The sequence below is a fragment of the Ambystoma mexicanum genome, chromosome 12, assembly GCF_040938575.1.
Source record: "Ambystoma mexicanum isolate Mex_15411 chromosome 12, UKY_AmexF1_1, whole genome shotgun sequence".
Lineage (NCBI taxonomy): Eukaryota > Metazoa > Chordata > Amphibia > Caudata > Ambystomatidae > Ambystoma > Ambystoma mexicanum.
Genome location: NC_090936.1, coordinates 578,086,372 through 578,102,103, shown reverse-complemented (window position 1 = coordinate 578,102,103; position 15,732 = coordinate 578,086,372). Strand labels below are relative to the sequence as shown.

The 15,732-nt window shown below is 43.5% G+C and overlaps 1 protein-coding gene across 2 annotated transcripts in view; it reads right to left on the bottom strand.

The window, feature by feature from the left end:
• Positions 1-15,732, bottom strand: part of NDUFV1 (NADH:ubiquinone oxidoreductase core subunit V1) — a 170,916-nt gene that overhangs the window by 27,712 nt on the left and 127,472 nt on the right. For both annotated transcript variants that reach the window (XM_069628913.1, XM_069628912.1), the window contains one exon: positions 11,126-11,207. In XM_069628913.1, coding sequence (XP_069485014.1) covers positions 11,126-11,207 — 82 coding nt within the window. The remainder of the gene's footprint in view (positions 1-11,125; positions 11,208-15,732) is intronic.

Sequence of the window (15,732 nt, the reverse complement as noted above, 5' to 3'; positions counted from 1 at the left end):
GCAGTGGTTACATTTTAAATGGCTGGTGGCAGTGGTTCAATTTTCCTACCATTGTGCTTTTCTACCGAAGGCTGAATCCTCAGCTGCAGTATAGCACGCATGGGTGATCATTGTCAAAATGGCTCTGGTCTTCTTTTTTCACCATTTTCTGTTTGTGAAGTCTTTCTTGGGCTTTAATATGCGTGCAAAACCAGGTTTGACCCCTTTGTTCATTTTGCCTTTGGCTGGGCTTTAGTACTGAAAACAGCCTCTGGCTCCTGTGGGTCTGGAAGGGCAGAAGTGAGGGAGGTGCCCGAAACTCGTCCTTCGTCTTTAGGAATGCTTGAATGCACCCAGTCCTAATTGGCTGGCTGGCTGTCCTTTCAGAACAGCTAAACTGCTGTTTGAATGACAGCTAGGCTGTGCATGAATGGGAGAAACCTGCTTAAAAGGCAAGGGTTTTGGGACTGAAGACAGTCGGCCACTGGGAAGAACAACCAGACGAAGAAACCATGAACGAATCTTGCTGCATCCTCCTGGATCATTGAACAGCCTGGTGAAGCCCTGCGGCTGTGCTGAAACTCCTTTTTCTGATCAGCAAGAGAAGCTCCGGAAGGGACGACTTCTTCCCTTGGGTTAGTGGGACTAACTAACCCCGAGACGAACTCTGCTGGAACACCTTCCCCCAACTGGCTGTACTTCGTTGCTGCTGCAGGAACTGAGTGCCAGGGGTCGAGAAATATGTAGTCGAGTGCAACATCTGTGAGTCGGCCAAAAGCTCCATGAGTCTCCCCAGGATCCTCCAGAAGCAGGACGACCAGAAATCGAGTCACCTCACCAGAGTGCAGGACTCAAGAAGTGAAGGAAGCCCAACCAGTGTCCAAGATCTGCGGTGGTGCTATTTTCCGAGCGATGAAACCGTGAAGTGCTTCTGATCCGAAATAAGCCCGTAGCTGCCACCGACCATCGAAATGCTGCCACAGGAGTCCCTAGACATCCTCCCTCTTGTCCCCACGACTGAGGCCCAGGAACACAGGATCTGCATCGCTGCAACCATACAGAAGCCAGCTCGACCCTAGTCTTCTAACTAAAGGTAGTATTCTGACTTGGGGTACTTAACCTCAGTATCTGTAGATTTCTCTTCTCAGTTGTGACTTGCAGTAGCTGCTTTTCTAGAGTTGATCTCAGCTCTAACTTTCACAAGTGTAACAGCTTGTGACCCTACAGTGATTTCTCTTCAACAAACTCTCTAACTTTGTGCAACACATTTACTATCTAAGAAGTACCTCAGCTCCATAGACTTTTTTCCAATTGACTTTGGCTGTCCTGGATCCCGGCAGACTCTTCTATTCCTTTTGACTTTGATTCTTACTGTCCCTCGTGGATGACACATTGGATTTTAACTAATATTGCTGGGAAAAGTTTTTATCTAGACTTCATTGGAAGATTGAAAGTGCTCACATGCTTTGAGGACCTGTTTAACATGTTTCCTTCCTTTAACCTTTTGTACAGGAGCTAGTTATACCCCCCCTCTCAAACTGAATGCATTGGAGATAGATCCCCCTCCCCCTCAAACCAAATGCTGATAACTTGTTGGGTTGATTAATTACTTTAATAGTGTACAAAACAAGAAATGTAGTGCTGTTTAGAAATGCACTTTGAAGGGCGATCTATTTTATGAGGTCAGAATGCCTTACAAAGTGGAGAATATATTTTTTTTTCTTTTTTTTTATAGAGAATATGTAAGGTAGTACATGTTTGTGATAAATCATCAAACAATCTAGATTTGAAATTGAGTAGGGACTAAGCTATAGGCAAAAATAGGTTGGTCCAGCATTTCATAAGTGATCAGCCATTTTGAGGTGGGACAAAGTCAGGCAAACTCTGAGATAATGCTGGGCATACAAATAGTGGATTTCTGTAGAACCATGCTGAAATGAAGAATTCCCTCATGGTAGTTCAGGGAGAGTCAGTAGGCAAGGACTCATTGTCTGGGCTTCCTATCTCTATTCTTGACAGTGATGAGCCGGGGGAGCGAGGTATCATTCAAGGGAAGATAGTGAGTGCTGCATGTAGCTGTTTTAATTAGCAGAGGGCACAGCTGATGCCCATATTTGGGCTTCTGAGACAGTAAGGCATGATGCTGTTGCTAAAATTATCTCAGGATTGACATCAGTAGTTTTCCCATTTTAAAGGTCAGATACATTTCACACAATCTTAATCAGTTGCATGCGTAAATGTGACATGCAAGCTTTGTGAATTGACAGTTCAGTCAGCCAACCCTAGAGGAGGAAGTAGCTTGTCTTTGGAGTGCCTTAACCCATGAGAGTGCTCTGCATCATAGATAGGGAGCTGATCCAACCAAGAAGGGTATATAAGGAGGGAAAATGTATGACTTGAGGAGGAGTTGCAGCAATGTCTTGGTGTGATGTAAGCTGTGTCCTGCCGTGCTGAAAAAGAATAAAACTGATGTCTTTGAAAATCCTGCTTCCAGTGTCCTGGTGTGCTTCAGGGTCCCTTTCCTCGTAAAGGAGTGCCATGGCCCAGAGAGATGGTGTTGAGACAGTCTTTACACTTTCCTTTCTACCAAACTCAGAATTTACAAAGTGTACTAGTGACATTACTGTCCTAGTTAGTGAAGTCACCTCAGGGTGTAGGAAATATCTCTAAAGAGTATCTACTAGCTTTGTATTAATTATGTCAAAGTATTTAAAGTAGATTTGATTGTTGCAAACATTGCCCTTGCTAAAGAATGCTTATTTAAAAATGAATGTTAAATAACTGTTTTAACTAAAAACCTTGAGTGTAAGTGTTATTTGGATACTTGTATTGGTGGATTTCACTACAGCGCTACAGCTCACATTTACCCCTCTTGAGAGATAAGTCTGGCAGCTCAGTCACACTACCAACTTGTGTAGTACAGACCAATAACAATAGGTGGGCTACCTAATACCAAGATGACAAGGGTTGTGTGGTCTCCCACAGGGTTACTACATCGATTTTTGCTTAACAGGCTGCCCGTTGCTGGGGACAAGTGCTCATGGGACAAGTCATTGATGATTCTGTTTGGAAACTGATGAAGAACCAAGCACATTCAGGGTTTCTTTTACAGGACTGGGACAAGGATCCAGTACCCAAAGATAAATCCTGGACCAGCAACGACACAGATCGATAAAAAGTAGAATCTCTGTAATCGGGAGAACCCGCATCCATAAGCAGCATTAGTGATTAAGACAACACCACAAAGAGTAAGGCACCCAATCATAGGGATTCGGGCAGCTCAACAGGCAAGATAAGTCAGTGGGTCAACAAGGAATAATCCCACGATGAGGGGAAGCAGGGCGGACCAAGGCGGTGCTGATGGAGATCTCTCCATCACTCTTCCAGGTCAGGGAGATTTCCTAGCTCAAGCCATTTGGGTAGGGCGAATTTCATAAAAAAACACAACTGATCTCAGCACGGGACAGCCAGTCCAGTAGCAGGGAGGACTAGGCAGAGGACGAGGAAAATACCTGGAAGGACCCAAAGCATCCTTAAGAAGAGACCATGGTAAAAAAGAGAAAGGAACCAGGTTCCAGCCAATACGGCTGAACTAAATCCACGGATGCAGCGGCCCATTTTCACAGCAGTCTTGCAGCCATTCGCGCAACAATCAACTGATCTCTGTGCACAGGGTATCCCCTAGACAAGCACATTCACATAGGAGCTGGCCAGCCTACGCCGGGCACCCAGTCACGCAGCAGACAGACCCAAAAGTTTGCCAATCAAACTTTCTCTTCAAAGCTGGTCTGCCAAAGGCCGATATATTTTGGTCCCTCCATGGCCTGGTGGTAAGGGCACCAGCAGAATAGCGCCAATAATAGCTTGGGCTGCAAAGGGGCTCAGGATTTTCTTTGGGAACAACCAGTATAAACATGTGTTGTGGAATGCTTCTGTTGGAGACTTGACATCTACTGGGACATTTCAGGTCTTGTCCTACTGTACAGATTGTAAAGTCCATGGCTTCTGACCCAATTTTTCTAAAATGTGTGCTTTTAAATGCACAGTTTCGATCCTAAATTTGAACGGTGAAGTATGGGCTAATTCAAGAAACCATATAACATCCTGTCATTAAGAAAAATAATTTGTGATTGCTGTGTATTCTCAGATAAACAAAAAGGGAAAAGCTGCCAAGGAGAAAGGTTGAACATACAACAAGATTGCCTCCTCGAAAGGAGAGAAGGATGAATCAAGGAAAAAAGAAAAGAGTTCTTAACCAACAAAGGATGGATATTCTGGCAAAAGAGGTTGGAGTGTTTTCCCGGTTTCAGTTTCTCTGTACCAATTCCTGGCTCCTCTTAATTCTATGGTAAGAAATCTCCTACAAAACATACGGTAGGAGTCTTCAACATTTGGCTCTGCAGAGATTCTGGACTACAACTCCATTGCAAGTTAAAACAAACTACTCCTGAAAGACTGCTCCAATACTATTGGCAAAATCCAACAATATTCACTATACAACAGCTTTTCCGTAATTGGTAAACCACTGGGATCTTTGCCAGGTTACCAGAGAAAATGTACATATTGGGGGATACAATTTTTACGATTTAGATTGAAGGTCATGCCTACAGGCGAACGTCTTTATTTGCGTTCTAAAGACAAAATCACAAATTGTTGTTCATACTGTAATCAAAGTAATTCCATTCACGCATCTTTAAATCACTTGTTGATCCAATGCCTGATCGTGCAAAGAGAGCTAATGTTTAGTAAATGTGTAGATAAGGAACCTTGGCTTTTAACTCACAACATCTAGGTGCAGACGTCTAGTGGCAATGAAGTATTACTGACAATAGCCGTACTTACATTTTTATATCGAATTAACCGATTTCAATTAGATGGTTAGATATTGGTGTTTTATATTAGAACACTGTTGGAATCAGATAAGTAATGCAAACATGTGTATAATCTCTGACAGGACACAACCAAAAAAGTAGATGCATTTATGCAATAACCACTTTATTAGTAGAGGTGATTAAGTTTACATGAAGGGTTAAAGATATGTGATTTTATATTGCTCATTCTTTATTATGCTTCTCTATTGAATGCATTTGATTTTTGTATTTTGTCATTATTTTTATCAAACTTTGTCCTTTGCATGTTTATACATTGTTCTAATATGAATGGCAATTGATTTTCCATGGTAAGGTTTACTATGATAAACTAATACACAATACAAATAAAAAAGGTTTTAAAAACCTACAACTCCAGTCAGCGCTAGCTAGAGTATTCAATGGTGATGGATCATGAAAGTTGTAGTCCAAAACAGCTGGAGGGCCGCAGGCTGCAGACCCCTGACCTAGGGGATAGTCGAGTAACAGTGTCTAGGTGGAGGGTAAAAGCAACGAGAAACAGCCATGTGCTAGGAGAACCTAATGTTCAGACCCTAGTCTAATCTACAGAGTTCTGGGGCTTTCACACTCAAAGCATCCCTCAATTCACTTGTTCTCACGGTGGTTTCGCATGCCCCATCCCATTCCTTTACTGGACCTCAGCAGGAGATCTCAATAGGCCAAGACCTTTCAGTTGTCCTCTCTTGTCTTCAAGTTCTCCTTGTGCGCTCTTATTGGGACATGACCTTGCAGTTTCTCCTTCTTGCCCTTGGGGTCTCCTGGTATGCTTATACAGGTAATACCTTGATGTTCCCCCGTCCTGCCCTATTTATCACCATGGGTAGGATTTTTCTCCCCCTCTACCTAGGTCCTTGTGAGGCTGGAGTAAATACCACCTCGCTCAAGGGTTCTGAAAGGAATATCTGCAAATCACCCCCCTCCCCACCTCCTTTTGATAATGCTCCATGCCGACGTTACTGAAAGGAATGTCTGCTAATCATCCCACCCTTTGATAATGCGCCATGCCAAAGTTATAGAGTACCCTTGTGGCATCGCGGAGGCCATCTCCCCACATCCCCAGCACTGCAGTGGAAATAGGGCAGGTTTAAAAAGGTCACGTGCATTCCTGACAGATGCTTGACACAAGGTTCAAACAGGCAGGAGGTGGCTTTTTAAGCATTTACACCTCTGATTCAAACTAATAATTGTGTGTTCTAGTCAGCCTGGTGGCACGTTCAGCTGTCAAAATAAGTAATGTCTGGTGATTTCACAGTGGTTACAAGGGTGTCACTATACAGCCACATCATTTGATATCATATTAGTGTCACTGGGTGAGCAGTCTATACCTTCACAATCAGATTGGTTCAAAATAACTCCCTTACCCAATGCAGGAGTTCATACAGAAGAGAATCTCTATGGGTAGCAATGACCAGGGAAGCAATGCCGTCAGCTGGAAAGCAGTGCACAGAGATGAGGCTGACACATAGACGAGACACAGCTTGCAGAGAAAGGAGAGAACAAACGTAGACAGAGCAGGCAACTCTGAAGCACATTTACCGAATAGTCGCTGGAGTATCTTGCCGTGTCCACAGCAATGCTGAGACAAGAGCAGACTGCGAGAAGGACGCCGCAGAAGAAAACAAAACCGAGAGCAAGGCCAAGGGACACCGAAGCCTCGAGACGGAATCCTGCTTCACAGAAGACACGAACCGAAGACAAAGGTATGTGGGCTGGTGGGGATTGGCAGGAGGTCCGGGGAAGTGGGGTGAAGCACAGAAAGGACAGAATGAAGATCAGAAAGTAATGCAGACTAATACACTAAAAGAAATATGGAGAAGCAACGGCATAGATACCCCAGTCATTAATAAATGCATAACAAGTGAATGTACAACAAGTGAAAACTTAGCTTGGCAGGAGAGTGAACCAAGCTATTAAAGACAACACTTGCGAGTCAGGGACCTGCACCCATAGGAAGTAGAAAGTATAAGGGAGTGTAGATGAGGAGCCAAATGCCTCTAAAGAAAGTCCTTCCCCCCTTCCTGCCCCCCCTGCTTCCTGTGTGCTGCAAACCAGAGGTCGTGCCAAGCTTGATACCAGTAACTGTGACAATTCCAAGAAAGGTCTTTGAGACAAGGTATCCATTAAGAAGACCTTACATGATGTACCCCTGAAGAGATGATGACCTGATGGAAGCAGTTAAAATGAGCGCGATGATCTGAAAAGGAGGACCAGAGAAGAAAATGTAGAGATAATGAAGAATCTGATGTCAAAAGGAAGAATTGAGTAAGCTTTTATGTGCAGAATAAAGATTGCACGTGTGAGGAGCACTGCAGGAAATAAGTCGTTTTACAATTGTACAGACACTGTAACGCAAGCACACTAAGAATTTGTGAGGCTGGTTATACATAGTATATAGACTGCAGGCAAAGCCGCCAACATGTATAGAGTTCTGGATATTCAATGACATAATTTAGTAAGCGAGTCTCTATGAAAGACGACGAGTCAAAGGATGTGTGTCGCAGCACGAATAGGTACAAAACTCGAAGCAAGCCCGAAGAGGTTGCCTGGCTTGGTGTCAAGGACTGGAAGCAGCCAAGAACTCGTTATCAGCTACGAAGAACAGTAGACGTGAGAAGCCGAGACATCCCAGAGAACACGATTGCCAATTTTTTCACTAAAGACTATTAAATGCTAGAATACATTTGGTAGGAGAGTAAACCAAACAAACCCATGGTTCCATTGCGAGTCTGGGAACTGCACCCAAAAGAGAGACCAAGGACAAAGGGTCTGGAACCCTTAAGATAACCAGGAATAACAGGGGATGGAGCCGTATACAAGACAGAAAGACAATAGATGAGATAACTGGGTCCTCATCAAGTATTGAGAGTCTGGGACTCGCAGCCAAATAGAAGGCTGGAAACAAAGGGGTTCAAAACCCTAGAACTGAGAACACGCTGTACTTTGTGGAGAACAATGTGTGTTTTGTGTGAGAAGAAATTGGAGAGACACTTGTTCTTTTGAAGTCTAGAGCAAAGGAGCAACACCCTAGTATGGGAACATTATTTTCTTAAATTCTTTGGACGCTCACCTGGTTGAGAACACTTGTGAGAATCTTTTGTGTTTTGTACGAGAAGAAACTGGAGACATTTGTCCTTTTGAAGGCTAGGGGAAAAGGGGCAACACCCGAGTATCGTAACAATATTTTATTAAATCCTTCGGAAGCCCACCCGACCTGGCTGATAATATTTGCCTTAATGTACACCATTTTCTTTAGATTGAGATCACCCTTGCACAATTTTGTTTCTTTCTAGTGTGGGGGACAGATTTTTTGGGGACGTGACTGGGACAGACGTTATACTTTTGGAAATCCTTACTGTTCTCACTAGTTCTTTTGAGGCAGGAAACCCCATCTTAGATTTAGGTATAGAGAGGCCTTGCCCCCCCCATTTATTCTTTTGATAAATAAAAAAGTCTATCCCCAAAACATGCTGCCCTGGTGTCCGAGCCTTACTACTGGTACCTCACATAGGGCTCTCTATAACTTCCTGACTCTTCCTAATTACTGCAGACAAAGCACTCTGGGTATGATAACAGATGGCATAGGACACTTGTTACAGCATCCTGGATTGGTCTACAGACATCTGTACCAAATCCCTGTAAACCTTTGCCTTCATAAAAGAAGGAAACCTTTCTTTTAGTATGTACATCTTTGGACTCTCAGAAGAAGGATTCATTGGCCTTGTGTTGGGAATACAGACATTTCCAAAGACCTCTTCTAAAGCGGTAACGATATAAGGCATCCAAGGCAGAGACAAGCTCTACTCCCCAGCCATCACCAAGGAACAGCAGGGGTGACAACTCTGAGGACCAAGGCGCCTCTGCTACCTGTTCACTAGACCTAGTATTCTGATCACTGGAGGAGAAGAACCCCTGGTATGTGCTAGACAAGATTCCTGTTTGGGAAGGACAGGGGAAAAGGACTCAAATTGCCACTGGAGACCCTAGAGTAGGCTTCCCAAAAACCAAGAAGTCAAGGAAAGTACTGGCCACTGGTTTTTGCCTCAATCCGCTTGTGAGCTCCACCGACCCGGACACAGACTGCCTTTTACTAGCTTCATCATGCCAAATGCTGTTGCTGTGTGGATAGAAGCACATGTTGGACTCAGTCGACCAGCCCACAAACCTGATGCAGAATCACCACCTTAGAAAGCACCTACATCACCATCTCGTCGCTATCGAGCAACTAAGAAAAGAAGCCAAAGTATTGTGTAGAGGCCCTGTCCCTATGACTTAAGACCCCCTTCGTTGCCTGGTTGAGAACATATACTTGAGCATTGACACTGCCGATTAAATCTTTTACCTGAACATCCTTGCTTATCAACTCAGGGTACCCGTTCTCAAAGTCTGCATTCTCTGTGTTTCTTATAGAGGGGTGGGTCTTTAATGGTTTTAATTAACTGTGTGCATTGATTGTTAAAGCAATAGAACCAGAGGAAGGTCTTTACCGGCCTGGTAATGCCCCCCCCTCTGAGGATTCTATAGCTATTAGTAGGAATGTTGTACCGGGGTAGTTCTAGTTTATTTTTCTCAATTTGAGAAATGGCGTGTAAAGCGTTTGTCAACTCGAGAAAAACTACAAAGAAAATGGCCACCATGGACTGGAGACTCTGGGGGATCCCCATATACCACGTCCAAGTATTACATCATACACCTGGTAGCACCCCCCATCCCATCGCCCGAAGGTATCAACAGTTCGGCTCTCGTAACCTACAAAGGTGATTCTTTCAAAGTCTCCGTCCCTTGAAAATATATCGCCACCAATGGAGAATGGCACATTTGTGGGTTTGTGCAAAAATAACAGGGCAAGAAGACAATCCTCTCACAGGATGATAAACTGAAGCGCTCATTGAGTGCAGTGATTGAATGAGAAATTAATTTACAAGGAAACAGCCTATGGGAAAAGTGTAATTTAGTCTGGAATGTTTGAGTGCATGAAAATAAAATGTGGAAGAGAGACTGCAAGAGGCCATCAGACTCAGGTGACAGAGTGCAGTGTTAGGGATTAAGTGCATTAAGTCAGATGGATCTTTGGGTACAAGTCATGGAGTTGTAGGATTAGAATGCAGTGTGTATCCTGCAACCTCCAGACGAGATGCATTGGCCTCATAGCAGCACACCACAAGAGAGTGTGAGAGTGTGTGTGTGTGTGTGTGAGAGAGAGAGAGAGAGAGAGAGAGAGAGAGAGAGAGAGAGAGAGAGAGAGAGAGAGAGAGAGAGAGAGAGAGAGAGAGAGAGAGAGAGAGAGAGAGAGAGAGAGAGAGAGAGAGAGAGAGAGAGAGAGAGAGAGAGAGAGAGAGAGAGAGAGAGAGAGAGAGAGAGAGAGAGAGAGAGAGAGAGAGAGAGAGAGAGAGAGAGAGAGAGAGAGAGAGAGAGAGAGAGAGAGAGAGAGAGAGAGAGAGAGAGAGAGAGAGAGAGAGAGAGAGAGAGAGAGAGAGAGAGAGAGAGAGAGAGTGAGTGAGAGAGAGTGTGTGTGTGAGAGAGAGTGTGGTGTGTGTGAGAGAGAGAGTATGTGTGAGAGTGAGAGTGTGTGTGTGTGTAGAGAGAAAGGGTTTGATGTGTGAAAACAAAAGAAGAGGCAGTGAGCGAGAGCACACTAGAGGTAGAGATCAGATGTCGGAAAGCATGTAAGGGAGGCAAAGCATGGTGAGAGTGCAAGTATGCGAGCAATCATGTGAGACAAAGGGGCAAGAGTGCAAACTGATGAGACAGACACAGATTACAAAGGACAGGGTGAGAAAAGGGCCGAGAGAAAGTAGGACCCAGAAACACAGAGTGAATTGGAAAAGAAAACAAAAAAGTGTGAGACATGGGACAAGGAAGATGAACTTGGGTTCCATGTGATAGTGAGAGACGCCCTTAATCTTTCAGCAAAATCTGTGTCTGTGCTAGAGTTCTACTGTGCTGCTGTACACTTGGAACTCTCGCAATATGAGCTCTGAATCTGGATGAGTGTGATGCAGTCTGACTCTCACTTGCATTCTTTGTGTTCACTGTCTCTGCCCAAATCTTTGAATAACCATTCATCTCTTTATCTCTACCACGCTCCTAGAGGGTAAATGCGACTCATACTCCAGCTTTGCATGCATGTTTCAGTGTGTGCCCTCCTGCCTCAGAGCCATTATGTAATTGCCGATTTAAAGATTGCTACTCCATAGCTGGTGAATCTCTAGCTGGGCCCTGGATCTGGTTCCTTCATGCTTGATGTGCCGTTCACTCACCTTCACGGCATGGTGTGCACTGCCCACAGCTTTCATGCTTGTAGAATTCAATCAGGCGTGCAATGGCTTTGACAATATCAGTCTGCATAAGAGGGAGAAAGAGGAACTCATAAAAATCAAGTTACAGGATAGTAAAGAGAAACTACAGAAGAGGTGCACCACAGATAAAACCGGAAATTCAGAAAAAACAAATCAGTGACAACAAGGAAACCTCAGAAAAACAGCATGCCAGAGAACAGGAAAATAAGAAATCTTCAGAGGACAACTAATATGCACATGTGATGCTGAAGACACTGGTCTGCTGGTGGAGACAGAAAAGTTATTCCACGCTACTGTAAGGGATGTTTGTCCACAGATCTCTGATGAAGGGTCTGAAGAGATCTATCTTAAGTTGAAGACCAGGGTGTCCATCAAGTTATACCAAAACCCTCTCAATCAGTAAAGTAGCAGAGCAGTAAACCTTCAGATATAGGATGTGCTGGTACCAAAGTACAATTGCACATATGCAATAGTAAACACATAATGTGCTAAACAATATATATTATACCATAGATTACTCACCGCAATTGTATTTCTGATACTTTTATCTGCTTAGATTTGCATGCTATGCATAGGAAGAGATCTAGTAGTAGTTGCAGAGTACTGCATGACTTGTATTTGAAATTCAAAAAGGGACGTTGCCTGGGTGTGTTTATTATTATAATTGTTCTTTCATAACGTGCTTAAATACCAGGGACCAGTTTCTAAGCACGAGCCCGGGATTCGAACCGGTGCTGCTACGTTGTCTTGTTTCCAAGATAAACGCGTTGCCCCCGAGCTATCCTCCCGGTGTTTGTAATACTTTCCCTTGTTTGACCTCTACTGTACCCATGCTTCATGCGTCAAGGTCCCCCAGATTGTATTTTTTCTGACATGAGTGTACATGAAGTGTATGCATAAGTACAAGAAAGATAAAGTAGAAAAGGGGGAGGCAGTGTGGGCACATGTCAATCTAAGCAGATACAACCATCAGAAATATGAATACAGCGAGTAACGTATGCCTTCTGAGGCTTGTGGATCTGCTTACATCACATGCTATGCATAGATTGTTTGTTGGTTTGTTTCTTTATTTATTTATTTGTGGTTCGCGCCAGACCCGAAGGTATCAGGGTGCGGGGACAAGTATGCTTTAGGCTTACATGTTACAAAGTTACATAGACACCAAAGTACAAATGAATGTGAATACAGCAGGTAGTACATATACATTACAAAAATTGAGTCAGTACAGCATTCATGTGATACAGGTGAGGAGTCACAATGGAAGGTGAGGGTCCAGTTAAGTTGCTGAGTCAAGTAATTAGTGCAGCTAGGCTATAGGTCATTTTCTTTAAGCCATTTAATCATATTTAATCTAAAGAGTGGGTATGATTGATCAGTCCTTCGGAGTAGGTTTGAGGGAGTTCCACAGTTGGGCAGCTTTGATGGGGAAAACTATTTCCACCGGTTGTTGTCATTTTGAAAGGGGGAACTGATAGGCAGTTTGTATAGGCCGCTCTAGTAGGTCTAGATGTGACTTCTTTTGAATCTCTCCGTTAGGTAGCTTGGTGCAGCGTTATTAAGCCATTTGAATGTTAGGGAAGCAGTTTTAAGTTTAATTTTGTCAGCTGTGGAGAGCCAGTTGGATTGTCTTCTAATCGTTGTTCTATGTTCTCTTTTGGAAATTCCTAGTGCCGCTCTAAGGGCATTATTTTGCAGTGTTTGATTTTTCTGCTTAATATATTTATTGGACCCCAGGTAGAGAGCATTACAATAATCCAGTTTGGACAACAAGAGTGCTCTTCCAGCATGGTGCAACTATTTGAAGAGAGGTATGGTCTAGCTGCTCTAATCAACTTACAAGTGTAGGCTGTGTAGGAAGCCATAGCGTTTACTTGTTTTGCCAGGGTGAGGCTAGAGTCGAGGTAAAAGCCTAGTGTTTTTACCTCCTTAGCAATTTTAATTATGTGCCCATCTATGACAAAGGTTGTGTAGTCTTGGCCAAGTTTCTTGATGTTCTGTGTAGTTCCCAGTATGATGAGTTCTTTTTTTGTCATCATTCAGGCATAGACCATGACGAGCCATCCATGTCTGGATGATGAGGTATATCTTATTCACCAAGGCCAAATCCTGTTTGCAATCCCCCGAAAGTGGGATGAGAATCTGGGTGTCACCTGCGTAATTGGTGTAGGTGACACCTAGAGAGTCCAGATCATCAAACAGGGGCTTGGTAAAAATGTTATACAGGGTAGGGGAGACGCATGATCCCTGGGGTATACCACATGTTATAGGGGCAGGGTCTGCAGCTGCTGAAGTAGAGAAGACCCTCATGGTTCTCTCACTTAGAAAAGATTTGATCCATGCTCTAGCTTGGGGCGAGAAGTGTGCTGCTGACTCTAGGTGGTTGCAAAGCACTTTGTGAGCCACCAAGTCAAACACTGCTGACAGATCCAGTAGGAGAAGCAGGGCAGTTTTTCCTTGGTCTCTCAGCTCGTCGACCTGGGTCTTAAGATCAATAAGTGCCGTTTCAGTACCATGCTGTGGTCTGAAACCCGATTGCAGCGAGCCTAGGAGTTAGTGCAGCTCCAGGAATTTCTGTATCTGTAAATGGGTAACTCCATCTAAAACCTTTAGTAAGAATGGCACTGTGGTGATGGGCCTATAATTTCTGTGTATAGTTGGGTCCAGTGATTGCTTCTTGGGGAGGGGGAGGACCCAAGATTCTTTAAGATTACTCGGTATGGTACCTGAGAATGAGGATTTGATAAGTTTAGAGACGAATGGTGATAAATCTCTAGCAGCATCTTTTATTAGATTAGCAAGCAGTACCTGGTGAAGGACGTGGGTTATGTGACGGTAGAGCGGCAAATAGATGTTTTAATACCACTTGTCCCACCTGTGAATCTGCTTTAGAGTGTGTGTCTAGGCAGTAATGCTGAGTAAAGGTATGAATGGAACTCCAAGTAGCAGCATTGCAAATTACATCTAAAGGCACATTTGCAATAAATGCTAAAGTAGCCCCTGTGCCTTGAGTAGAGTAGGCTCTTGGTGTAAAAGGTAAAAACTTCTTTGACAGGGAGTAGCAAAGCTGGATGCATTTGACTAGCCATCTTGAGATTGCGTTTTTTAGAAACAATCTCCTTCTCTGCCAACTGCTCTGGAAACAAAGAGTTGATTGTTTTCCTTAGCGGTTTACTCTTCTTTAGGTAGTACATGACCACCCTCCGTACATGCAGAGTTTGGAGGATTTGATCTGCTGAATTTGTAGGCTGTTGTAAAAAAGTAGGAAGTTCAATAGACTGAGAACTTCGATATGAACTTTGATGAAAGCCTAGGATGTGTTCTAAGAACCACCTTGTCTTTGCGAATGATAAGTAATGGATCTTGGACTGCAAGTGTGGGTAGTTCACCGACTCCTCTTATAAAAATGATAGCCATTCGAAAAGCATTCTTGTAAGTTAAATGCTTCAGACTGGCTTTGTGCATTGGTTCAAAGAGTGGACCCATGAGTTTTGCAAGTACAACATTGAGGTCCCAACCAGGTGGTGGATTTGAAACCGGAGGATACAGTCTTTTAACTCCTTCCATGAATGCTTTGATAACTGGTACTTTCCACCATGATATTATGTTTTGAGATGTAGCGTAAGAAGACAGAGCTGAATGAAGACTTCGATAGAATGAAAGACTAGATCGGAGTCTAGGAGATAAAGCATATAGTGAACTATGAGCGATGGAGAGCAGTCAATTGGATTTATGTTGCGTGACCTGCACCAAATTCCAAATCTCTTCCACTTGTTAAACTAACAGTGTATTGTGTTAGGCTTCTATGCTTCTTTAAGGCTGTACATGCACCTTTGCGGAAAGTTTAAACGTCCAATCTCAGACTTCAGGAGCCAAGCTGCCAAGTTCAGAGTTTGACAGTATGGATGGAATGTCATCCCCTTGTGTTGGGACAGAATGTTGTATGGGCACGGACGCTTGATCGGTTTGCACATTGCTAGTTTGGGTAGGATATGGAAACCATGGTTGTCGAGCCCACATCGGGGCTATTAGGATCAGAGTGACTTGTTCTTGGTGCATCTAGTGCACTATTTTGTTGAGGAAGTCGTCGGTGGAAAAGCGCATGCGAATTTCCATGACCAATTCACTGTTGGGTAAGAATTGGCATAGTCAAACTGGGCGAGACTACACAACACTTATCTGCTTGGGATTAGGTAACCCACCTTTTGGTATAGGTCTGTACTACACAAGTTGTAAGTGTGACTGTACTACACAAGTTGGAAGGTCTATCTCAAGAGGCGTAAATGTGAGCTGTAGAGCTGTACAATTGAAATCCGTAAATACAAGTAGGCAAGTTACACTTACACACAAGGTTTCAGTTCTAAAGAGTTTTTATTTAACGACAGTTTTAAATAAATAATCTTTAAAAAGGCAATGTGATGTAACAATTCAAATACACTTCAAAATTACTTTTCAGAATCAAAAAAAGCCAGTGGATAATCTTTGTATATGCTTCATACACTACTCCTACACCCTGAGGTGACTTCAAATCATAAGGATAGTATTTGCATTTATAGATCACACCAATACAC